Below are 26,380 nucleotides of genomic sequence, written 5' to 3'. Positions count from 1 at the left end.
TTTTTACTCGAGCGGAAGGGTCCTGTGGATCCAAGACGAACAAGAATCACCATATCGTGAGGGGGAGGGCAAATAGAGTGGGGAGCACGTAAGAATTATCCCTGAAGAGTCGAAACGGAGAAGAATGGGGAAAAGAGAAGACACCAAGAAGAGGATGGGCACCAAGTTGGTCGGTTGGTCTTGCCGACCCCCACCCTGTATATAAGCCTTCTTCTGCTGGCTACGTCTTCAGTCTTTCAGTTCGAACGGCACACTGCGTGTACAATACGAAGAGATCATCATCTGTACGAGACTGAGATCGTCGTGACGATGCCTTGCTAAACGGAAACGATCGGTGCGTCAGGATGCTCGGCCGTGTGCGCGCCGCTTTCTTCAGCCTGGTACGTGTCCCATATACGCAGGACCACGAGTGCTACAAATTCTTTTCTATTCCTTTTCGCTTCTTTTTTCATCTTCTCTTCCTCTTTGACAGTCGAGTCAGTGAATTGCCGTAGTTAGGTAATTGTGAAACGGGATGTTGGTCAGAGAAACGATACAAATCAATTTCGAATAATAAATAGAACGGTCGTGAATGTAGGTTCATTGAGTTTGTCGAGAATAGGCAAGGTGTTTTAGACGTTTTAGAGTTGGCAATGAGGTAGAAATGGATGAGATAATCGTGTGGGCTGAGTAGAATACCATTGACATGCATTGCTGCGTTTTGGTCCGATGACCTTGCATGAAAATTATTTATTCGGCAAATCCTTTTGCAACGTCGAATCAGGTTGGGCAGACGCGACGAGGAAGTGTCGTTTTCGAAGTTGAAACGAGCTGTTGGAAACGTTGATTGTGATTTAGGTGTAGTTTGAGAAATGGGTAAATTGTACTCTAATTTTGTTTGGGTGCTTGACGAGCTTGAAATATTCGAAACACTTTTTGATGTTTTAAATTGAAAGCGAATATCGATTGAATTAAAGTATTATCAACAAGTTTGTAATCGCGACACTACAAATTGTGTGTATGATTTATTCCATGTTACAATTAAACTTTTAATTGAAGCTTCCCTTTTTTTCGCGCTGATATGTGGAACGCGGGAACGATATTTATTAACTCGACGCAATTTCAATATTGAGTTCATTCTATTCGTTTTATACGTTGCACGAAAACCAGAAAACGTGTTCTTTCATTTGAACGTTCTGCAATAATTCTCAAATTCTACGTATCCATCGAAATTTGCGCACGTACCTTCGTTTGTAACAAACTCTTCATCGTTCCTCATTCAACATAAAAATATGTTTGGAATATTTGAAGAAACTTCTAAACGATCTAATAATTTTATGTTATTAAACAATAGACAAATAAAATAAAAATAGTGGGTGGCTAAAATATAGAAACAACAGGTGACTTGTAAAATTTCAAATATTTCCTATCACGAAAGAAAATTAATCAATTGCACTATCATTATTCAATAGATTTCAAATTATATAGAAATTCATTAGCGTACTAGCCACGAGTTCATTGAAATTGATTGATCATTAGTCAGACTGAAATAAAGCGTTTATCCGTGAATAATCTTTCACGGCAGCCGTCACTTAAATATAGCGATGATAGGCGTTTACACCTGCGCGTTCTCTGGGATGAAAGCAAAGAGATTCACGCCACGTCGCGACGAAGTACCAACGAATTACGAAATAAAGGCATACGTTTATCCGACTGCAAATAGAAAATCGCAACCAAAAATCGGGTCGGCAGTCATTCTCTTGCACTGCACCCAATGTAACTCTCGTTACTTCCAACACACTTCCGCTTACGTTTAAAAAAAAAAGAACAAAAGAAAAATCAATCTTTAATTCTTATCAACTCGTCAAAATCAAAATATTCTCCACATAGCATTTAATATTCGTATCACCATAGAATGATTTAATTTTTAGATTTCTTACTCTTTATATGTTACCTGTTTGTTTTTTCTTTTTTTTTTTTTTTTTTTTTTGAAATAATATAGGTAATTTCTTTTATCGAATATTCCTAGCGCAATTTCCATCAACTCTCACGAATTAAATAATTCTCATCAATTAAATAACTCTCATAGTATAGATTAATTACAAACATACAAATAGTATTTCAATTATGCGCAGCAATTATTCACAGTGGTTGCGAAAACAATTTCAAGAATTATTTAATCTCGATCGGAAGCCTCTAACGAATTTTCAAGAATATCACGTGGAAATCAATTATTCCGCTTACATGTACGAGTAGAGATTCGAAGAGGAATGTTTCAGGGTCATTAAACCTTGCGCAGATAACAGAGGTTCGGTTATATATTTGAAATGCGTCGGACGTAGTTACACGCGAATCGAAGCGAATGACGATTGCACCATCATATAATATAATAGGTCGGTATCGCGATGGTCGATGCTCGTGGCGCGGAGTTTCATTGATCTTGGCACTCGCACGCCAATGTCGTTGCACTACATTTCATTCATAACTCTCAATGCCGCGGGAGTAACGCTATTATGCTCGCGTGTAATCCCGTGGTTCGTTCGACCGTGACGCATAACGATACATTCGAACGCGTATCGGTCGCGAGTCATCGAGATGACCCCTGCTATCCGACGCATCATTGTCTCTCACGGTATAAATTATACAAGTAACTTGCGACTACTTGCGTACAAAGTGGAACAACCGCGAAACGATCGAAGACATCGGATCAGAGTTTTGGTATATGGAACGTTTAATATTGGAAAAGCTAGGGCCACGTCGACTCGTCAACGAATCGACGAAAGATCTGTCTCATTAATTATTCGCAAGTTTTAGAATAAAAAGAGAATATTTGGGAGGAATACCAAAGATAGAAAACATTAGTAGCTGTGGTATTGAATAAAGAAATTGTAATTTGAAATTTAATAGAAGATGAACTAAGAGAGATGGAACAAAGATTTGAAGTAATACTTTTCATTGAAATGAATGAAAAATCGGTATCGTTAGTTTACGACAGAATTAGATAATCGTAGAGATCGAAACAATGGGGATTCTTTAATTTAGAAATTAGATTCGATCTTTTCAACGAGTCTTCGATATTGATGGTAGATGGGCGATAACTATAGGGTTTTAAGTACACAAATACAGAAGAGATGGATAGGTACAGGGGGCTGGGAAAAAAGAAAGGGCTTGTGAAATAATAGCCGGTCAATGGTTAGCAGAAGATCTGCTCATCTGTCGGGAGAACTTCGAATAAGGCCTCTTCTATCGAAAGTCTGGCAATGATTGACGACTACCGGTTGAACTATAGGCTGCTCCGGCTCTATCTTCAATCTCTAGAAATTATCTTCAGATGCAATCCGTTTGTACTGTTTACAAATCCGGCGAGATACAGCGTTTAACGCTTTGATACGGCTAGTTAAATACAAAAGCTCAGCTAATTTGTTCCGGTCCGCAGCTACCCGTTTACTGCGCTTCTGCGATAGTACTTTGCAAATTTGCAAATTCGTCTGGCCGCCAATTTCTTGCGAATTTTTGACTCCCTGAACGGTGGATCGACTCTTCTACGAAATAAATAATCTTTATCTATTAGATATCTATTAACAGATAACCCCTTTACCTTCTTTGTAAGAAGTGGTTCACGAAGGTATTTGAACACATACCATAGAAAACTTCGATGTGTATATCGTAAATAAAGTTTGAAAATGTAAAAAATTAGCATCGACGAAGGTCCCCAATGAATATTTAGGTTTATCAATACAGTGGTTAATTGATTACTTAAACTTAACTTTCGTGATCATTGCGAAATACGTGTACGTTTGTACTTTAGTGAATATCTTCTCATTTCTACATACGTATATCCTACTTTCGGGTTTGTTTCAAACTTAACGAACATAATCATGATAATCCAATCTCATAACGGTGCTAATGAAATTTCACAATGTTTCGTACATAATGTATTAGTGAAAGATAGCTACGAATGTTCGAACACTTTCAAGAACCTATCTGTCTCTATTGTTACAGAAAAGCGTTTAATAAGAATTAAAAACCGCGACGTCAGTCAGACGAGTAAATTTTAATTAGCAAGATGTAGAGGGAATTTTTTACGGGAGAGATAATTCCCTTGGCGAAAAGATCCTATTTGAAAGACATTTAAACGATGTGTAATCGTGCTGAGAATATAAAGGGAGTAAGTTTGCAATTTGCACATGCACCTGACCACAATCGTCATTTAATTCTGAATAGAATTGAAAGTTTCGTCGAACTCGTTGTCATAGCCACGAGGTGGTACAATGAGATGCGCCAGCCACCCTAAGGTAAAAGGTAATTTGCAAACGCGTTTAACTGCCGATTCGTCGTAACTGCCTCGCAAACAGACGGGTCTTTAATGAAACGACATACGAAGCTCGTCACGAGCTCCGACTACTTGGCTAAATAACACAGATTTCAAAAGGCTACCCTCTCACGTGGAAACTTTTCTAAAAGCTGATACCCTGAGGTAGTAATTATGTTTTATGATTTATTGAATGCTCGATCGTCGATACGCTCACGTTCACGATTACCCTTTACCTTTGTCGTTAGGTCTTCTAGCTAAATATCATGCAATATCTTCCATATAATCGTAACTTACGATGGAAATTATTTCGCCAATGTACGCAAGATTCGATTGCTGGGATCAAGAGTATAATCGTTGTAAAGTGTGATTGAAATTGAGTACAGCAGGTGTTTAAATGAAATTGCAGTCGGTTCAAAAGCACGGCGAGGAATTCTGAAATTAAAGTTCGATTCGCGTAGAAAATCGCTGCTAAAACGTAACAAACAATAAACCACGTTATTTTCTCTTAAATTTCTAGCGCTAAAACCAACTGAAATTGTTACTTCGAGCACCATTTTTTTTTCTTTCTTTTTTTTTTATTTAATTACACTGGCAGCTTTGAAAATTACAAAGCAAATCGAAAAGCAAAAGGATTTACATGTGTCCAGGGAAACACATAAAGAGCAATAACGTAAATTGCAAGCGAAAAGCAAAATTATTATTTAATAATGCTTGCCTATATCGGAATTAAATAGTTGAAAAACCATAATCGATCCTTTCAAAGCGATGCGAAAGTTCACTAAATGCCGTACAACTTGTCTAAGAATTTATATATTAATGTAATCAGTAAAACATAATGTTGGTACGCGAAGCATTAAGCAACTTGTTGCAACTCAGTTGTGAAAGACGCGCGCAAGGAACAATGTTTAAAGGTTAGACAGCAAGAAAGTCTTGTTTGAGGAGCACGTGTATCGGCCACGCTGATTTTGCCACAATGTCCTTTTCGATTAATTTGTCCGCAGGATTTGACTTGGTCTCTTATGTTTTCGGTATGCAGAAAGATTACAAATTCACAGAGAGAACATGACTCAGGGTATCAGAAAATGGTCTGTGTCCAATCAGGAAACAATGATATAGAAAGCAAGTGTTACAAAGCAAGATGGTAACGTTACGAATATGCTAATGATTCAATCAGATTTCTACTTCGGATTTATCTGGGAGGAAATAGATAGAAAATGTGAAAGTTCTGTGCAACGATCGAAAGTTGCATCACTGGGAATATTTTGGAACAGATATCACGAGAATAGAAGTTTTATTCCTTTTAAATAATGGCAGATATTTAGACAGAGTTTTCTTGTGACAATTTGCTGAATATCGTTGCTTACTAACATAATCGATAATAATTGACCGACCAGATAGTTCGGTGATTTTTAATCAGCGCATGCTTGCGACAAATATTTTGTAATATACATTTTCAAGTTCGTTTCAAACATTATCGATACAATCTTGATAATCGTGTTTCACCATAGTGCTAATGAAATTTCAAAAAGTTCTATATAACACGCATGATATATTCGTGAAAGGTTTCTATAATCGAGCTAACGTTACCATTAAAAAGAAGTTACGGATAAATATTCCGAAACGAATATCAAAAGTATTCGATTTCTGGTATTTCAATTAAAAAAGTTTCTTTCTATTCCTTTGTTGTTCAATTTTCCACGTGCTAGGCAGTATGTGATAAATTAATTCGCGTTTTGTCTGATTTTACATTAGAAGAAACCACAAAGCCGCAACAAACACCGTCGAACCCTCGCACACTTGTTGCCACGACCTCCGCAACGGGCTGACAATGAATCCGTGTAGATCCTATCGAGCTAACTTTCTTTTCGTAATCCTCCCAATAATGCAAACCGCCTCCATCTGGTTTCGGTAATATCCCGGTTGGCCTTCTGATATTAAATTGCTTTTCTCCCGCAACCGGCCATTGTTTCCACGAACAATTAGTACGATTACGTTGATGAACGAAGGAAAAGAAGGGGGGAGATTAAGTGTCGCGTACAGTGTCGGTTGCGAGACCACCGAGTTATCTTGATTTTTGGAACAACGATCCCTCGATGTTTCGAGCATTGGATAGAACGATTCCCGTGAAGCACGCAACCTGCGAGCATCCATGTAATCGATCGCAATACAAATCGTACAATACGATATTGATGTTTGAGCATTGCAATTCAAACACCATTCGGATATTCTTGATATTAAACAAATATTTAATCAAATATACAATTATTCATTAATATTGCACACAACTTTGACCGATCGTTGTATCTATATCAGCTGCAACTTATTTAATTTCATCTCTTCCAATTATATCTACGATTATTTTTTAATATCTTACCTAACTTGCCTGACCAATCTATTTGAATCTCCTTCGACTGACTTGAACCGCAGTGCCGCCCATTCAAACTTAACAAAACAATAGAAATGTTACTTTGTCTTTCATCCTCATCATTTAATCCCTTCCCTTGAAATAATCACCAAGTTCATTCCTATAAATTCCAAGTTCAATATCTATAAATCGATTCCTCTTTCTACTATTATCATTCCTATTCGAATTGCCAATCAATTCTTATCAATCTCGCTTCGGTCTTATCCTATGTGTTCAACGATTCGAACCCATTCGGCCATGAATTTCGCACGAACCAGGCCTGCTCTGAACTTTCTCCGAATAGAAAACGATTTGAATGATCCTAAACTCGGCTGTGCGCGCGTATCTGCTCGATGCGGCCAAACCGTAAGATAAACGATCGCCAGGCCAGAGGCCTGGCTCCAAGCGATATCGACGTTCCATTACGCAACTCGCCGCTGACTTTCACTGAATGCGATGATGCGCCGATTCGTGTTTCGTGACACAGAGGCCACCGTCCAGCCTCGGGCCGATCCATGACGCGATATACATTATACATGTTAGGGGTTGATATGTTGTATCACCCCATAGGCGATCGCGCATTAAATTATTAGGAAGATTAATTGATACGATAGATAGGCAAATAGGTCTGTGTGAAGAAAGAATAATTGTTTTAATATTAAATCTTCGATACAAACGTAAAACAATTTTAAAGATACGTTCGTCTTTTAAAGCAGAACAAGGGTATAATACATGCCAAGGGATGTGCAATTTAATGACTGTTCGTTGTGAAAGATTTCAGTGGAACTGATTCAAACGAATTTCGTTATGTAGGATATGTTAGCTGTATATGCCAAACTGATTAGAATTTTTATGAAGCCCACTATAAGTAATTGAGTTAGAAATGTAGGAATTTTTGGTATTGCGTAAAGATTTAAATTTATCCATGTAGGAAAGATAGGTGCTCGGAGTATCCGAACTAAAATTAAACTTTATTTTAATGTCTGATACACGAGCATATACAGTCGGCCTCGAAGATATTCGGATAGTAGTATAACTTTTACTACTGTGTTCCATACCCGAGATAAATACAGATAAAACAGCAAGAATGTTATGTGATATATTGAAGTGTTACAGTGTATAGATTCAGAAAGTAAAGAATTTGTGCCTTAGAACAAACCGTTGTTTAAATATTGAAAGAAACGTTGGGAAAAAAGTGAATTTTCGTGTCGCGAAAAATGGTAACTGTCCGATAGTCCTTTCGTTCAATAGCGCGGTTTTATCTGTATTTATTTCGGATACGAAACGTAGAAGTCAAAATTATGCTAATGTTCGATTATTTTCAAAACCAACTGTATACACAGTTAAGGAAGAGTGCAAAGTGTAAATAGCAATGTTAAATATAAAGATTCTAACTGCTGATGGAAATTCCTGTCTCGGGGAAATCCTTCCGATGACTGTACGATTTGCTCGATATATGCATTTTCTGTTCCTTCTCTTTGATTAGTGACTTAAATTTTTAGTGACTTAAAAAAAAAAAAAAAAAAAGAAGAAAATCATGTCGAGTTACATAAAGATATGAGTAACGTGTGTAATAGAATATGAGTAATGTAGGAGATGAATTCGCACAAAGAGTATCGATTTCTGCTAATTGTCCCTCGTTTAGTGGAATTTTCCTGTCACAGGATTACGAGAACTTGTATGTAATTATTTTCTGTTGGAGCATGTGAACGAGAGATCGTTACGTTCTCTTTATGGGGATCACGTTAAGACAATAATCGACTTTATTCTTTTCTTCATTATCTTCCTACTGTGATCCAATTATTATTAATTTAATGAGACATCATTATACATCTTCTTTCTCTTTGCTATATTAAGTATTACAGTACTATTGTTATTATAATATTATCTACAATATTAATTATTGATTTTAAATCTTCATAAGTTTAAAATTTCTCTTTCAAATTTTCTTCGGGAAATAATTATATTTCACTCTTCTCTTTTATTTAACTTTATATATATATACAATATATATACATATACATTGCTTCACGAAAATACTTAGACACAAAATATTTATGGAAAACTTTCATGTCCACATGGTATACGTTACATGAGAAACATTTTAAAATTTCATTAGCACTATAACGAGGTACCACTGCCAGGATCATATCGGAAAAATTGGAGGCAAATCTTAAAGTTTATATAAAGATTACATATACAAAGGAATTGTACAAGCGTTCGAACACAGGCTGTTCGCGAGCTTATGTCCATAAGTATGAAAAGTTGTAAATAATTAACCGACTTTGTTAATGAAATTTCCACCTTTGAAACAAACTATATGCATATTAAAATCAGACCCACGATACGAAAGATAAGATAGGAGAATGAATAATTAATAAGGATGTTCCACGCGAGAAGATTATAGATACACATATTTACGGACTTGTTTTTACGTCCCTCGAGTTTCTACTTGTCATAATGATCATACACCGCAAAAGCGCAACATCTGTATGCAAATGACAGAGTAAATGAAAACGGAGAACGGGACGAGCGTGAATAGAGTAGCGCGTTTCGTGGCACATACGAGCGATTATGCAATCGACAGCCGCAATCTTTTTCAGCCGCGATCGTTCTTTTTTTCTCAGAGAGAAGAAATTGTAACCATTATGCGTTCACACGCTTTAATTAACGATATCTGTCGAGACTTAATAAGATTTCGAAGATCTTACATACGCTTGTAATTTTCTCATAACCGTGTTACACGATTCTCTGTTTTCATTTTGCAATATTCCGGCTATCCGCGCGCGAACACAAGTCACGGATGATATCGTTGTGTTATTTCTCTTTGACAGAGATCATCGAGCTTGTTACGATATTGCCGTGTGAAAATCGGTTTAAGCGATGTTGGTATTATCGGGAAACGCTATCGCGTTTAAAAGCCTATTATTTCTTTCTTATGTAAAAAGGTTTTCCATCGATTAAAAAATACTTGACTAAGAGAGCGGATTAAAAACGTGGAAATGAAAGAATTCTTTTTAAACGAATCGTACTTTTCAAAGCCCTCTAACTTTTTATAACTTCACCTTTGACTTTTACTTAAATCCACTCATGACGTTTACCCACGCGTACATAATCTTGCCCAACGATAATTAATCTATATTTCCCTCCATTGTTTCGGTACAATATATCGCACGAACTTGCTGCATACTTAAACAAATCAGAATTTGACGCGGCAGACACATACTGTGCGTAAGTTCTGCGCGTAATCGTTCACGCAACAAAGGTCTTAGAGCCGCTTGGAAATAAAAGGCTACGCATATGGAAGTGACGAATGGGCACAATTTCTTACCTTGAACCACGATGGCTCGATGTTCTGGTCCGAGTATCTCTTCGTTACTCGCGGTGTTCTCATTTTCAAGAAGTCGTCAGCCAGGCACTCGCGGCCACGATTTAAAAATGTGCTATTTAAAAACGCAAACACCAGTCACCCACTGAAACCAAACGAAACGAATTCGTGTTAAACGATCGTTTATGTACCTCAGATACTATTTGCGACGCTGCTTCATTTAACCACCGACTCGATTAATAGCTAGCTTTCGTTTTCAATTTTCGATACTCGAGGTCGACTAGGAACGCCATACTCCGTCTGGAAAGGAAATTAACGTTTCAATCACGACACGAGATATAGAAAAGATCGTGTATAATAGCCAATACTGTTCGACTTTATGCGATGCCGCGTGATAGTGTTATCAGAACAAGCGACCAAGTACGACTAACCGCGTTCGTTTTGCTACCAAATCGACTGCCTCAGGTTAAATCGGAATTTAATGCGAAAGTCGAATGAAATTTTCCACTTTGATATTCCCGGTTTCCTACGTGAAGAATCGTTTCGCGCGATATTTAAGAGGATAATTTGGGCGAGATGAGATTTCCACAAAAATTTACTTTTCCTATTTTCGTCGCTTTTCTAACGAACAGACGGTGTACGATGAATAAACCGAGAAAGTTTTTATACGTATAAATAATCGAATTTTTATAGCATTTTTTATGCCTGTATCCTCCAATGTACTGATATATGAGGCCGAGTTATCTGATTTCCAATGACTCAGGAAACGAAAGTTTCACGAAGGAGGATTTGTATCGAAGGTAATAAAACACAGTTCGATACGAAACGGAACAAATAGAACGCGTAACAAAGCTACGAATTTATGAATTATCGTGAACTTTTACGATTGTTCGTTCGGCCCTTGACTCGTAATTCACAATTATCAATCATCAATATCATCGAGAATTTATTCTATTGACAGAGCCGTATGAATTTATCGCTATGAATTTTATGACTGATTGCATCTTCACCGTGCGATGAGGAAACGAATCCCAATCACCTTTCCCATTGTAGAGTTCTCGTCGAAAAACCAGGTAATAAACGGGTAACTACTTTGCCGCGTAATAATATAATAACTAACTATAGCGTGATTTGACGGGTAACAAATTATCGGCAAATAATTCATTTTTACTCAATTTTTTTTTTTTTACATTTTTATCAAATTTTTAAGAATTTTTACAATTTATAAAATTTCCTCATCGGAATTTACCTGCTTCGTTAATAAATTCCTTCTGTTTCTGCGAAAGGATATACAGATCGTTTTATTTCAATTATCACGAAAGATTTCTTGCCTTTAACGTATAGAATACCATTTTAAGGGTTCGACGACTGTCTCGATCGGCCGGGACAATCCTCGTCACGTGGACATTCAAACAGATCCACGTTTCTTCGCCTGAAAATCATACGTATAATTACAGATGCCCTATTCGATAAACGCCGCTTCATCTTTCGATAATCTGCATTCGTTTACGTGCCATTTCATCGCTGTTCCGTGAATAATCTCTAATACTCGGTTTTACGATGCTGGTACCGCATCGAGAATTATAATTAGGTTTTTAATGGCAATTCACAGCGGGACTGGGTCTATTAATTTACAGATAATTTATGAGGCTACGGATTATTATCTTGGAAGAAAAAATATATAGTTTATAGAACGAGTTATCGTAAAGAAAGACGACAGGGAAAATGTAATAACTTTTTGCTTGATAGTTAATCAAAGTATTTTAATATGAGACTAATCATTTTCAATGTAATCACAAACGTGATCATTTATCGTTTTTGAGATACGAACACTGAAACTATCACGCTGCATATTTACCATTTAAACATGTTCCATACCATATAAATATTTATTAAACAGTAATTATTCGTAATAACATTTCCCTCGGGAAATAACTTCGCGCGCACCTAATATTCAAAATCAACAACAGTGAATCGAGATGAAAGCAACAGGAATGCAGAATAAACAATCCGAAATACGTACATGGGAACGATATTCGCCAATGTACACATATGTGTAATGCTCTTTTATTCGCAAGAATTTCAACCACCGGAACTCTTTCGTCTTTCGTCCTTTAATACACGAGCAAGAAAATCGCTCCCTCATACCGCAGCTGGGGTCTACAAATTCAAAAGCGTACGGCGTTCTATCAAAATAATTTGACCATATCCAGCACATCAACAAAAAGACAGAAAAGGAAAAAGAAAACAAAAAGTATACTCGCGTGTCTCATCGCGGTGCAAACGAAATTTCAACATATTTTACATGACACGCGCAACGTGTGTGCATCGAACTTTTTTACAATTGTCCGAATACTTTTTGTGATTTCCTTAGCGAAACATTCGTTTCGATCGACCGAACCACGATCGATCAACTGCCTTTCGCGCGTTCTTGGACGTCCTCGAGTCGCGCGAAATCTTCACCGGTTCCCAATGTGGGTTTATGTCCGTCTGTATCCTGAAGACGGCTGAGCGACGCGACACGATGTTAATCTTGACAGCCGGTGAAGCGCGTAAACGCGGATGGTTACTGCCTGGGGTTCGATCCTTGATTTACCATTGTCCACTAAAATATCGCGCCGGCACGAATACCAGAGGGATTAACAGGCGACGTTTGATTCACGGCGCAGGGCAGGTCGACCGTTGGCATATATTAACCTTTCCCACCACACACGAAAGACTGCATATACAGAAGGCGAGATATGGCGAAGCGATGGTCGGGAAGAAGAGCTACTCGGGATCTCACTTTCCCTTTTCGTAGGTGGAACGATACGGCTGTCTGACATCATCGATCACGCGGCAAAGAACGTCCTAGCAGGATACGAACGATCGTGCCACTTCTCACAACGATCTAGGTCGACCTCGTGCCGAACGAGATGTTTCGCGATCGAATGCTCGCGCTTTCAGCGTCCAGACGACCTCTTCGTTTATTATTCATGGGTGAAACTACGTGGTTGTACGCGGCGATTGATTTCTCGTACTCGTCAAGGAGGAGCGAACCTGCCGAGTCAATTTGCTTTCGCAGCTTGTTCGATCGACGTGGATTGGGACGTGGGGCGAGAAAGGGTTCGCGATTTGCAAGGCATGGAAAGAAAGCGATACGCGTCACCTGTCAAATTTAGAAACCACTTTTACCAATGATCAGATGTTATCGTACATCTCTCAAACGTATATTAAATCGTTCTTATATTTGATGTCGACTATTGTAGAAGTTGTACGTTTTGGAATGTTTCATTTGACGCGTTGTTGCAGAAATATCAGAACGGAAATACGATCGGAGATCGATGGTACCAGCGTTCTTGATACCATTGAGAATATGCTGGAACTAGTTCGTATATGCATAAACAGTTTCTATAGATGAATATTTTCACAGAGATTATTGTTCAATTGGTGATCGATCGTGTTAGGATTTCTTAATAATAGCTGGATCGATAAGGTGACATTCCAGAAAATGCATCATTCTTTCCATCAATCTTCTATCTAATCGATTCAACGGCACATTCCTTGATCGTCGTATTATGACGCTTAGGAATGGAAAGCCTGGCAAATTTTATGCAAAATAAGCAGAAGAAAATAAACGTCTTTTTATCAGCCATTTTTTTATACGTACCGTTTTACCGCGAAGGCTCGCGCGACCCATTGCTCAATGCCAATTTGTATCTGTTTCATTTCTTTATTGACTTATTACTTCGCGTGCATAAATCACAGGATTCTAGTTGAAATCAGTGATTAGAGCTGAGCAAGGTATCATTAATCTGATTGAATAGGACTGTCAAAAATACTTGAAAAGAATAAAGTAGCGTTTCAATTGCCTTTCATGTGGGTGGAACCCGTAACTAAGCAATCATCAATCATGATTACGAGTATAAGTTGATAATTCCAAGCGTGTTTTAACGTCACGAACGAGGAGACGCGTGTTATAACAAACGTCTCTATTAACTGGCTACCCTTTCAAACGCTTTGATACACAGCAAGTGTGACTTGCAATGATTAGAACGTTGGGAAAATTCATAGCAAAAGTTAAGAAAGATCTATTTAGAATTAGAATTTTGTAAAGGATTAGAATCTTGTCATCTCGTTGAAGTATATGTTTGCAACGAATATCTTGTATTTTCTGCTCGTAACTTCTTTTCCAGCCATTATATCTGACACCGATATTTCTTAAACACCGTAAAAATGCTCGTATACCAATAACCAGATCAGACATAAATCGAATGAAAATCGGAAGTCGAACGAAAGTAATGGAAAGTCGTATTTTTTCAAACCTATAACGCGATTAATAATTCCTGTTCGCTATCGATCCGCGATAATCGATAAATACGCAAGCAGACAATGTGAATCTAAACTCGTTGGATAGAATTGGCCGAGATATCGCACAGAAACTGCTTCGAAATTTCACTTTCGGTTGACACGCGTGGGCGTTGATAAACAGGACAGGATTCGCGTAATGGAATATTCAGATAAGCTACTTAAACTTTCAATTTACTAATTAACGCTTTAATGAAATATTATGAATGTTATTTAACGTTAAAGAAGACCAGCGTCTCGTTTGCCTGGGATAGTTTTCTTTAGCATAAACATAATCTCCTGTTATCCGATAAAATATAACTTTCAATTAATTATTCCTATTAATGAAAATCGTAATGTTTGCTTTAGTAATGAATCAATTCGTTCCATCTGACCTTTTTAATGTTAAAATTCTAAAAAATATTTCTATTACGATTATACCGCAATATATTTTTACTTCGGCTCCGTGAAAGTCTCTATTCTGCATTCCTTTAAGCTTCTGAAGCTTAGTTTTATTGTACTTGGGGTACCTTTGTTACTGTATCCTTTAAGTTTCACTAAGCGGTGCCTAAACAATTTTTTAATCGCAACGCGTAGAAACCATAATTTAATAACAATGTGTATAGTGCGAAGAACACATAAAGCAGAAATATCTCGTTATATCATCGTCCATATAAAATTTACATGTTAATTGTCGCATTGTTATCTCACTGTACCATCGTAACATCGTCGAAAGTAACGAAGCAGCTTCACTATAAAGTCGAAGAAAGTTCACTAACACTACGACGAGCGTAGAGCAATAAAAATGATTCTTATGATCATAACGAATAAATCTTTATGAATAAAAAGAAATTTTTCGTCCTTTTACTATGCATATCGCGTCCATGATCGTTCAGTGGTTTCAGGATATAATAAAAAAACGTGGGAGATAAAATGACGCACTGTGACTGCAATAACGCCAATAGTAGTAATATGAACGTCCAAGCAGAAGCAATAAATTTGGACGATTTTTATCCTCCGACTGTGGCTTGTCGACGTAAATCGTACAAGCCTCATTGACCTCATTATTTTGAAATAAAATTTCTTCGGGGAAGAAGCACTTGAAATGTAAAACGTTATAAGGATTGTCGATGTTCCTGAGATGTTTATCTTTCCACCGAGGAACACGATGATGTTCCATTGAAAGATTACGCGACTTTATTTTTTAATTATCCTAAACAGTAACGCGAACGAAACAGACTTTTCCAGCATTAAGCACGTGGAAATAATTACAGAACTCAATAAGTTGACTTTTATAAGAAGATTAAACGTTATTGTTAATGACAAAAAAAAAAGCGAAATTAAGCGTAGTACAACGATTTCGTGGTACAATCTTGTTTTATGCGTGTACGAAGATGGGATAACGTGTTCATTAAGAGCGCATGAACAAAAATAATGGTCGTAAAGTAATAGCAAAACCTCTTTTTAGACTTTTCTTTTTTTTTTATATGTATTTTAATAGTGAAACAGTATTCTTAAAATATTTTAAGAGAACAAAATTTAATCTAAATATTTCTGATTTATGTTAGGAAATATCAAAATAAAGAATGTGTATAAACTTATTGAAATTTTTAAAGTCAGAAATGAATCGAAGCCCAGGGGCAATAGAAAATTAGATTTTGTATGTCATTTTCAGTTATACCTATATAACTGATTCACGATGAAAGAAAATTTAAAAAATTGAAATATAACGTGAAATATGTCATTTAACTGATTGTTTAAAATCAAAAGGGAAGTAATTTTTAGAGTAAACTGTAGTTGCATGTTTTTCAGCAAGCATATTTCTGAACTTCAAGCGGTCGACTTGACATTTAAGATGACGAGTCGATCTGTTAGTGAATCTTTGCTAAGCTTTTAAAAGGTGAACAAGATTAGTCCAGCTAAAGTCCACCTAGCGAAAAACAAGTTGGCTAATTTCGTGCTTAATTATCGTTCCTGATTAATTGATCATATAGTTTGAGTTACATGCGTATTAGAATAACAAACTGTATTATTTATAGCTTTCTACTGATTTATAATCAGCCTTCTAAAACCCAGTGCCATAACTATATAATTCAAAAAATAAAATGCAAACGAATATTGTAATAATAAAACACAATTTTTTTACTAATTAATCGTGAATTCATCTGCAATAGGTGATTGCCACATCTCTGTTGCAATACACACAGCAACAAGGAAGCAGGCAGAGTAGAGAAGTAATATTGAACATCAGTGACGAGCAGAAAATTCAATACCTAAATCAAGATTTCTATTCGAGTGAGTATATCGTTTATTCATGACAGTATATTGGGGAATAATTTGAATATATTATTATTCTTCCTACCAGATGCATATAATTACGGCTATGAAGTAAGTCCCAACGGCCAATTTCATCACGAGGTACGCGGTCCAGACGACATCACGTATGGATGCTATGGATATATTGATCCATTTGGAAAGCTGAAAACAACGTTTTACATCAGCGATGGTTGGGGATATCGAGTTGTTCAACCAGGAAACTCGGTTGAATTGTTCCTTCATGAACACGAACATCACCACGAAGATGACACAGGACAACATCATCAGGAACATGATGATCATCACGATCATCATGGAGTGATTACAGAATGGGCAAATTTGTATTTCCCAGAAATATGTAGACAATTCGATGGAACGGGTTCTGGATCAACCGTCGTACCAATACCAGGTAAATCACTATTCATATAAATAACACACAAGCAAACAAAGTGCGAAACGAAAACACAAACATAACATAACACAAAAGACCAAGAACAAACGGATCAATCATTGGCGGAACGCTGACACAACCAGGTAAACTACAGAAACCACCAAAACAAACGGAATATCCAAATAAGCCTGGTATGCACAACATGACACAATGGCAAACGTCGATACTATACGAAACAAACAATATGCGCTGAAAGAATACTAGCACGAAACTAGAAACCACATCTATAACACATACAAAAACTTCAATTACAGGATATCCCGGAATGCCGGAAACACCATCACAACCAGGATATCCAGGCAAACCAGGAACTCCTGGTATACCAGGCACGCCTGGTACACCCGGAACGCCAGGACAACCCGGCTACCCTGGAACACCACCGCAACCTGGATTCCCAGGCACACCTGGAACACCTGGTACACCGGGAACACCGGGATATCCAGGAACACCACACCAACCCGGATACCCAGGCAAACCCGGAACACCTGGCACTCCTGGCACACCCGGAACGCCAGGACAACCCGGCTACCCTGGAACACCGCCACAACCTGGATACCCAGGCATACCTGGAACACCTGGTACACCGGGAACACCAGGCTATCCTGGAACACCACCACAACCTGGATATCCAGGCATACCTGGAACACCTGGTACACCGGGAACACCGGGATATCCAGGAACACCACCCCAACCCGGATACCCAGGCAAACCCGGAACACCCGGCACTCCTGGCACACCTGGAACGCCAGGACAACCCGGGTATCCTGGAACACCACCGCAACCTGGATTCCCAGGCATACCTGGAACACCTGGTACACCGGGAACACCGGGATATCCAGGAACACCACCCCAACCCGGATACCCAGGCAAACCCGGGACACCTGGCACTCCTGGCACTCCTGGCACACCCGGAACGCCAGGACAACCCGGCTACCCTGGAACACCGCCACAACCTGGATACCCAGGAACACCTGGCACACCTGGTACACCTGGAACGCCACCTCAACCTGGATACCCAGGCAAACCTGGAACACCTGGAACGCCAGGTACGCCCGGAACGCCAGGACAACCCGGATATCCTGGAACACCACCTCAACCTGGATACCCAGGGACGCCTGGCACTCCAGGAACACCTGGAACGCCACCTCAACCTGGATACCCAGGCACTCCTGGCACACCTGGAACGCCAGGAACTCCAGGAAAACCCGGCTACCCTGGAACGCCTCCACAGCCAGGATACCCAGGCAAACCCGGAACACCCGGCACTCCTGGCACACCTGGAACGCCAGGGCAACCCGGATATCCTGGAACACCACCGCAACCTGGTTATCCAGGCACACCTGGCACGCCTGGTACACCCGGAACGCCAGGACAACCCGGCTACCCTGGAACACCGCCGCAACCTGGATACCCCGGAAAGCCTGGCACACCTGGAACACCTGGTACACCCGGAACACCAGGACAACCCGCATATCCTGGAACGCCATCTCAACCTGGATATCCAGGCACGCCTGGCACTCCTGGCACTCCTGGAACGCCATCTCAACCTGGATATCCAGGCAAACCCGGAACTCCTGGCACTCCTGGCACACCGGGAACACCCGGATATCCTGGAACACCACCACAACCTGGATATCCAGGCAAACCTGGAACACCTGGCACACCTGGAACTCCAGGACAACCCGGCTACCCTGGAACGCCTCCACAGCCTGGATACCCAGGCAAACCCGGAACACCCGGCACTCCTGGCACACCTGGAACGCCAGGACAACCCGGGTATCCTGGAACACCACCTCAACCTGGATATCCAGGCACGCCTGGCACACCTGGCACTCCTGGAACGCCAGGATATCCCGGAAAGCCTCCCCAACCTGGATACCCAGGTAAACCCGGAACACCTGGCACTCCTGGCACACCTGGAACGCCAGGACAACCCGGCTACCCTGGAAAACCGCCCCAACCCGGCAGTCCAGGCAAACCTGGAACACCTGGCACACCTGGAACTCCAGGACAACCCGGCTACCCTGGAACGCCTCCACAGCCTGGATACCCAGGCAAACCCGGAACACCCGGCACTCCTGGCACACCTGGAACGCCAGGACAACCCGGGTATCCTGGAACACCACCTCAACCTGGATATCCAGGCACGCCTGGCACACCTGGCACTCCTGGAACGCCAGGATATCCCGGAAAGCCTCCCCAACCTGGATACCCAGGTAAACCCGGAACACCTGGCACTCCTGGCACACCTGGAACGCCAGGACAACCCGGCTACCCTGGAAAACCGCCCCACCCTGGAAGCCCCGGCACACCTGGCACGCCAGGTACACCCGGAACTCCTGGACAACCCGGTTACCCCGGAAAGCCTCCCCAACCTGGATACCCAGGTAAACCCGGAACACCTGGCACTCCTGGCACACCTGGAACGCCAGGACAACCCGGGCATCCTGGAAAACCGCCCCAACCCGGCAGTCCCGGCACACCTGGCACGCCTGGAACACCCGGAACGCCAGGACAACCCGGTTACCCTGGAAAACCGCCCCAACCTGGATACCCAGGAACGCCTGGTACACCCGGAACACCAGGACAACCCGGCTACCCCGGAAAACCGCCCCAACCTGGATACCCAGGCACACCAGGCACGCCTAGTACACCCGGAACGCCTGGACAACCTGGCTACCCCGGAAAACCGCCCCAACCTGGATACCCAGGCACACCAGGCACGCCTAGTATACCCGGAACGCCTGGACAACCTGGCTACCCTGGAACACCACCTCAACCTGGATACCCTGGCAAGCCTGGCACACCTGGAACGCCTGGTACACCCGGAACACCAGGACAACCCGGATATCCTGGAACGCCACCTCAACCTGGATATCCAGGCACGCCTGGCACTCCTGGCACACCTGGAACGCCAGGATATCCTGGAACACCACCACAACCTGGATACCCAGGCAAACCCGGAACTCCTGGCACTCCTGGCACACCGGGAACACCCGGATATCCTGGAACACCACCACAACCTGGATATCCAGGCAAACCTGGAACACCTGGCACACCTGGAACTCCCGGACAACCCGGATATCCTGGAACGCCACCTCAACCTGGATATCCAGGCACGCCTGGCACTCCTGGCACACCTGGAACGCCAGGATATCCTGGAACACCACCTCAACCTGGATACCCTGGCACGCCTGGTACACCCGGAACGCCAGGACAACCCGGCTACCCTGGAACACCACCGCAACCTGGATACCCTGGCAAGCCTGGCACACCTGGCACTCCCGGCACACCCGGAACGCCAGGACAACCCGGCTACCCTGGAAAACCGCCCCAACCTGGATACCCAGGAACACCTGGTACACCCGGAACGCCAGGACAACCCGGCTACCCTGGAACACCACCGCAACCTGGATACCCTGGCAAGCCTGGCACACCTGGCACTCCTGGCACACCCGGAACGCCAGGACAACCCGGCTACCCTGGAAAACCGCCCCAACCTGGATACCCAGGAACACCTGGCACGCCTGGTACACCTGGAACGCCACCTCAACCTGGATACCCAGGCAAACCTGGAACACCTGGAACGCCAGGTACGCCCGGAACGCCAGGACAACCCGGATATCCTGGAACACCACCTCAACCTGGATACCCAGGGACGCCTGGCACTCCTGGAACACCGGGAACACCGGGATATCCAGGAACACCACCCCAACCCGGATACCCAGGCAAACCCGGGACACCTGGCACTCCTGGTACGCCAGGACAACCCGGCTATCCTGGAACACCACCGCAACCTGGATACCCTGGCAAGCCTGGCACACCTGGAACGCCTGGTACACCCGGAACACCAGGACAGCCGCCATATCCTGGAACACCACCTCAACCTGGATACCCAGGCAGGCCTGGCACTCCTGGCACACCTGGAACGCCAGGATATCCTGGAACACCACCACAACCTGGATATCCAGGCAAACCCGGAACACCTGGCACTCCTGGCACACCCGGAACGCCAGGACAACCTGGCTACCCAGGAACACCTGACGCGCCTGGTACACCTGGAACGCCACCTCAACCTGGATACCCAGGCAAACCCGGAACACCCGGCGCGCCTGGTACACCTGGAACGCCACCTCAACCTGGATACCCAGTCACTCCTGGCACACCCGGAACACCAGGACAGCCGCCATATCCTGGAACACCACCTCAACCTGGATACCCAGGCAGGCCTGGCACTCCTGGCACACCTGGAACGCCAGGATATCCTGGAACACCACCTCAACCTGGATACCCAGGGACGCCTGGTACACCCGGAACACCAGGACAGCCGCCATATCCTGGAACACCACCTCAACCTGGATACCCTGGCACGCCTGGCACTCCTGGAACACCTGGAACGCCAGGACAACCCGGCTATCCTGGAACACCACCTCAACCTGGATACCCAGGCAAACCCGGAACACCCGGCGCGCCTGGTACACCTGGAACGCCACCTCAACCTGGATACCCAGGCACTCCTGGCACACCTGGAACGCCAGGACAACCCGGATATCCTGGAACACCACCTCAACCTGCATACCCAGGTACGCCTGGCACTCCTGGAACACCTGGAACGCCAGGACAACCCGGCTATCCTGGAACACCACCTCAACCTGCATACCCAGGCAAACCCGGAACACCCGGCGCGCCTGGTACACCTGGAACGCCACCTCAACCTGGATACCCAGGCACTCCTGGCACACCTGGAACGCCTGGACAACCCGGATATCCTGGAACACCACCTCAACCTGCATACCCAGGTACGCCTGGCACTCCTGGAACACCTGGAACGCCAGGACAACCCGGCTATCCTGGAACACCACCTCAACCTGGATACCCAGGCAAACCCGGAACACCCGGCACTCCTGGCACACCTGGAACGCCAGGACAACCCGGATATCCTGGAACACCAGCTCAACCTGGATATCCCGGAACGCCTGGAATACCTGGTGGCCCAGCGCAACCAGGATATCCTGGTGCACCAGGAATACCGGGCAAACCTGGGAAACCTGGGAAACCCGGGAAACCTGGGAAACCTGGTGTCCCAGCAATTCCAGAACAACCACCATATCCTGGTTCATCCGAAACTCCAGAAACTCCCGACAAACCACATCCACCGCCATATCCCCCATCTCCTGAATATCCTGGCTCCCCTGGCAGTCCAGGCGTCCCCGGATTGCCTGGAACACCCGGAATACCCGGTAAACCTGGCAGACCTGGCAAACCTGGCAAACCTGTCAAACCGGGCAAACCTGGACATCCATCACATCCTGGTTACCCTGGAAGTCCCGGTTCACCAGGAAGTCCGGGTCATCCTGGTTCTCCTGGTACGCCAGGACTACCTGGCACTCCCGGTAGGCCAGGAACTCCTGGAATACCCGGAACTCCACCAATACCTCCACAACCAGGTTATCCCGGCATCCCTGGTACGCCAGGAACTCCTGGAACACCCGGAACTCCGCCAATACCTCCACAGCCAGGTTATCCCGGCATTCCCGGAACTCCACCAATACCTCCACAGCCAGGTTATCCCGGAATCCCCGGTACGCCAGGAATTCCCGGAACCCCCGGGACTCCACCAATACCTCCACAACCAGGTTATCCCGGCATCCCCGGAACGCCAGGAACTCCTGGAATACCCGGAACTCCACCAATACCTCCACAACCAGGTTATCCCGGCATCCCTGGTACGCCAGGAACTCCTGGAACACCCGGAACTCCGCCAATACCTCCACAGCCAGGTTATCCCGGCATTCCCGGAACTCCACCAATACCTCCACAACCAGGTTATCCCGGTATCCCCGGAACGCCAGGAATTCCTGGAATACCCGGAATTCCACCAATACCTCCACAGCCAGGTTATCCCGGCATCCCTGGTACGCCAGGAACTCCTGGAACACCCGGAACTCCACCAATACCTCCACAGCCAGGTTATCCCGGTATCCCCGGTACGCCAGGAATTCCTGGAACACCCGGGACTCCACCAATACCTCCACAGCCAGGTTATCCCGGTATCCCCGGTACGCCAGGAATTCCTGGTACACCCGGGACTCCACCAATACCTTCACAACCAGGTTATCCCGGTACCCCCGGTACGCCAGGAACTCCTGGAATACCAGGTATTCCTGGAAAACCTGGTAAACCTGGCAAGCCAGGCAGGCCAGGAAAGCCTGGGATTCCTGGGGTTCCACCTGTCCCACCTCACCCTGGATATCCTGGCACTCCAGGCGTACCAGGCATTCCTGGAACTCCTGGAACTCCCGGTTCTCCACCCATTCCACCGCAACCAGGATACCCTGGAACACCGCCCTATCCAGAGGTCCCTGGAAAGCCTGGGAAACCTGGACATCATGGACATCCCGGATCATCAACACCAGGTATGTAAATTTTATATCTCCATGTCCAATTTAACAAACGAGTAGAACTTCTAGTATAATAGAAATATTTTTTTTATTTTTTATTAATATATAGTCCACTAGAATTATAAAGTTTTATTTTGCTGTTTCAGATCAGCCTCCGTATCCCCCATATCCAGGATATCCTCCCGGGCATGAAGGCCCAATTGGTGGTGTAGGTCCAGATGGTCCCAATGGTCCATGGCCCAATGGTCCGGATGGTCCACAAGGACCAAGCGGTCCAGGTGGACCAGGCGGGCCAGGAGGCCCTGAAGGTGGAATTGGAGGAGTAGGAGGTATAGGTGGCGATGGACCTCCTGGTCCAGATGGTCCATGGCCGACAGGTTCACCCGGTCCAGATGGGCCATGGCCTGGTGATCCCGACTACGTGCCTGGAGCTCACCCAACAACTCGTCCACACTACGAAGGACCAATTAAAATTCAATATCCCATCAAGTATTACGAACCTACGACTCCATCCTCTTACGTTTATCCGTTGTATGGACAGAAGCAAGTAGAACGGTTAACCTCTAACTCTAAGTTCGAATTGAAATATTTCAATAATGAAACTTCGAATGAAGGCTACGAAAAGAACGTCGAATCTACAACGGTTACATATCCAAGCAAGATAAGCGGTCCCATAGGAGTAAAGGATAGATATATAGACTCCCAGTTTGGAAATCGATCCCAGAGACCCGGTTATCAGACAGGACAAGTGAACCAAAATGCGGACGAAATTAATTCCTTGCTGCAAACGCAACGAAAGGAATTGCGTAAATACACAGAACAGGAAGACCGAAGTAACTACGAAGATCTTAAGAAAATTGTATCGCAAACTCCTCAAACTGTTTACGACGGAGTGGGTCCTACCACTAATGCGAAATACTCCAGCCGAGAAAGATTGCAACAGGGCTCTCGCGAGAATCGTAAATATGCCCAACAAGTGACGAAATTGAGCGAACCGGTGATTCGAATAGAAACGAGCCCCGAAGAAAATACCGCCGCGCTTATCAAACAGGTAAACCAATTATCCGAAAAATCTAGCGAACCGAGCTTCGAGTTCGCTGCGATCGGTGTTCAGCCACCGAATCCGATCAATATCAAGCCCTACGAGCAGTCTGTAGGGCCAGACCCTGAAACCTGTCCCTGTTACCTTGTCGAGCCTGGAAACGATACAGTCACAACCACGAGCACGACATCCATTCCTCTCATTGGTCAGCTTGGCTTCATTCCAGTAGTATTTGTACCATACTGTCCGGGCAACGACGAGACGGACAGCGAAAACATGAAAGACATGTTCCCCTCTGCAATGCCTGTCCCATATGCATGCGACACGTGCGGCTTGCAAACCGGGAAAATCGAAACGAAGCTTCTCAGCGTGAATCAGCTTGGCAATATAGAGAATCTTCGCGAGGCGTTGCGGCAAGCAAAACTTGGCTTTTTAAATGTTTCAGCACGGCGTCGGACGGAAAGGAGGGGGGCGAAGAGTCGGCACGTCAAGTGAAGAGTGCGATTGCGATTCACGGATTTTAGTTCGTCACTCGGCTACAGGGACAGCCGAGAGTTTCCGCGGGAACGGTTCGTAAAACGGAGAATCACTGCCCGTCCGTCAGCTGCTGGACAGCTGAAGGATGGCCAAAGAGAGACACGATCGAAAACCAACGAGAAAAATCATCGTCTCGCAATGGGTAACCATAATCTGTACGTTCTTACAGGATTAGGTGGAAGCTGACAGAGTGAAAGTAACGGATCGTGGTACTTAGAACGATCGACTATGGTTATCCAGAGGTAGCATACTGGCTAGCGTACATAACAGATTTGCATTTTCGTTCTTTTAACTTAACTTTTTTCTCTTTTAACACGGATGATAATTTATGGGACAATTTTTTTATAATTAAACCTGAAAAATAGAACGTTACTGTTTGTTGCAGCGACGGGGACAGCGAAACGAAACTGGAATACAGTTTCTAGAATCGTTTCCGCGACCAGTAAATTAATAATATTCCGGTTTATGTTTCATAAAAATTCAGGATATGTAAGGATTATTGCAGGATAAAGTATTCGATGTTTGTCATCTCACAGAGACACATATGTAAAGCCAACCTTTGTATTATCGTCGAATTCGAATGTTTCCGTAGTTCTCCCCCTTCGTAGTTATAACGATGGAAAAAATATATTTAGTTTACCTTCTAGGTATAATATATCATCTATTATTTAATTTCAAGAATACTATTTCGTTTCGCTCGATGTTGATTGCGTAAAAAATTATAAACTATCTGATATTTAATTGTATCTTCGTTTAAAGATCTTCTTTCGATTTAATTTGTATAAACATCGTGAGAAATGGAATCATTCACTGTATTCTCGTGTTTAACGTATGCTTGAAGTTAAATATTGATCGTACAAGTGCTAATACGTACTATAATTCTTATTGAGCACGTACAGAACTGTCGTCACGGATAGAAAAATTCTTAAAGATCAATCTTTTTCCAAAAAATATAGGGTTTAAGGTACGTGGAATACTTCACGCGAATAACGTGGATTGTTAAAAATCGAACTTGATTAAACTTCATATTTAACTGTACATGCTCGATATCTTAACAAAATAATTCTATTTGTACATTGGCTATAAGATACGTAGTATATGTCTTCTTCCGTAGCATAGTGGTCGACGAAATTTTCAATAAATTATACATAATTGTACATATCGATATTACGTTCATCCAATGTTCCTTATAAGCATGAATCATGCATTTTTGCCTAAATAAAACTAATCATCAAACATCCTAAATCGATCTTATTTAAAAGAAGACCATTAACATCCCTC

At 43.1% G+C, this 26,380-nt stretch overlaps 4 protein-coding genes and 1 long non-coding RNA gene across 10 annotated transcripts in view; 2 read left to right on the top strand and 3 right to left on the bottom strand.

Annotated features, from left to right (window-relative positions):
• Positions 1–10,227, bottom strand: part of LOC139995616 (uncharacterized) — a 72,052-nt gene extending 61,825 nt beyond the window's left edge. The window contains exon 1 of the mRNA XM_072019242.1: positions 10,030–10,227. The gene's annotated coding sequence lies outside the window, so the exon portion shown is untranslated. The remainder of the gene's footprint in view (positions 1–10,029) is intronic.
• LOC139995706 (uncharacterized) lies at positions 153–26,256 on the top strand. The gene is made up of 5 exons (XM_072019407.1): positions 153–380; positions 16,527–16,647; positions 16,718–17,077; positions 20,038–23,535; positions 23,667–26,256. The coding sequence occupies exons 1-5, from the start codon at positions 345–347 to the stop codon at positions 25,055–25,057; spliced, it is 5,406 nt and encodes a 1,801-aa protein (XP_071875508.1). The 5' UTR covers positions 153–344; the 3' UTR covers positions 25,058–26,256.
• Positions 17,365–20,641, bottom strand: LOC139995624 (uncharacterized). 6 transcript variants are annotated; one of them, XM_074112116.1, is made up of 5 exons: positions 18,910–18,937; positions 18,766–18,819; positions 18,127–18,153; positions 17,695–17,928; positions 17,365–17,451 (listed from the first exon to the last, which is right to left on the bottom strand). In XM_074112116.1, exon 4 carries the CDS (start codon positions 17,915–17,917, stop codon positions 17,717–17,719), a length of 201 nt encoding a protein of 66 aa, XP_073968217.1. In that variant the 5' UTR covers positions 17,918–17,928; positions 18,127–18,153; positions 18,766–18,819; positions 18,910–18,937; the 3' UTR covers positions 17,365–17,451; positions 17,695–17,716. The 6 variants fall into 6 exon arrangements, 4 of the variants coding, with proteins under 4 accessions (XP_073968217.1, XP_073968216.1, XP_073968218.1 ...); XM_074112115.1 differs by lacking the exon at positions 18,910–18,937 and adding an exon at positions 18,379–18,522 and having other exon boundaries at positions 18,748–18,787; XR_012453414.1 differs by lacking the exons at positions 17,365–17,451; positions 17,695–17,928; positions 18,766–18,819 and adding exons at positions 17,622–17,694; positions 18,379–18,540; positions 19,018–19,046 and having other exon boundaries at positions 18,874–18,945.
• Positions 17,371–18,016, bottom strand: LOC141445918 (uncharacterized). Its single transcript, XR_012453415.1, has 3 exons — positions 17,974–18,016; positions 17,605–17,667; positions 17,371–17,433 (listed from the first exon to the last, which is right to left on the bottom strand). It is a non-coding gene; the product is annotated as an uncharacterized lncRNA (long non-coding RNA).
• On the top strand, positions 19,386–20,033 carry LOC139995694 (uncharacterized; the record flags this gene model as incomplete). Its single annotated transcript, XM_072019393.1, has 1 exon — positions 19,386–20,033. A coding segment is annotated over one exon (648 nt), but the record flags the coding sequence as incomplete, so codon positions are not given.
• Positions 26,257–26,380: the final 124 nt, after the last annotated feature.

Source organism: Bombus fervidus, chromosome 16 (assembly GCF_041682495.2).
Source record: "Bombus fervidus isolate BK054 chromosome 16, iyBomFerv1, whole genome shotgun sequence".
NCBI lineage: Eukaryota > Metazoa > Arthropoda > Insecta > Hymenoptera > Apidae > Bombus > Bombus fervidus.
This window is presented reverse-complemented; position numbering and strand designations above follow the sequence as displayed.

Bases quoted from the DNA above. Each gene is read 5' to 3' on its own strand.
- LOC139995706 (XM_072019407.1), top strand. From the start codon at position 345: ATGCTCGGCCGTGTGCGCGCCGCTTTCTTCAGCCTG. The intron at 17,078-20,037 runs GTAAATCACTAT...CTGGAACGCCAG, and splicing joins AACCGTCGTACCAATACCAG to GATATCCTGGAACACCACCA. The intron at 23,536-23,666 runs GTATGTAAATTT...TTGCTGTTTCAG, and splicing joins TCCCGGATCATCAACACCAG to ATCAGCCTCCGTATCCCCCA.
- LOC139995624 (XM_074112117.1), bottom strand. From the start codon at position 17,917: ATGCCTGGGAATCCAGGTTGCGGTGGTGTTCCAGGATACCCGGGTTGT.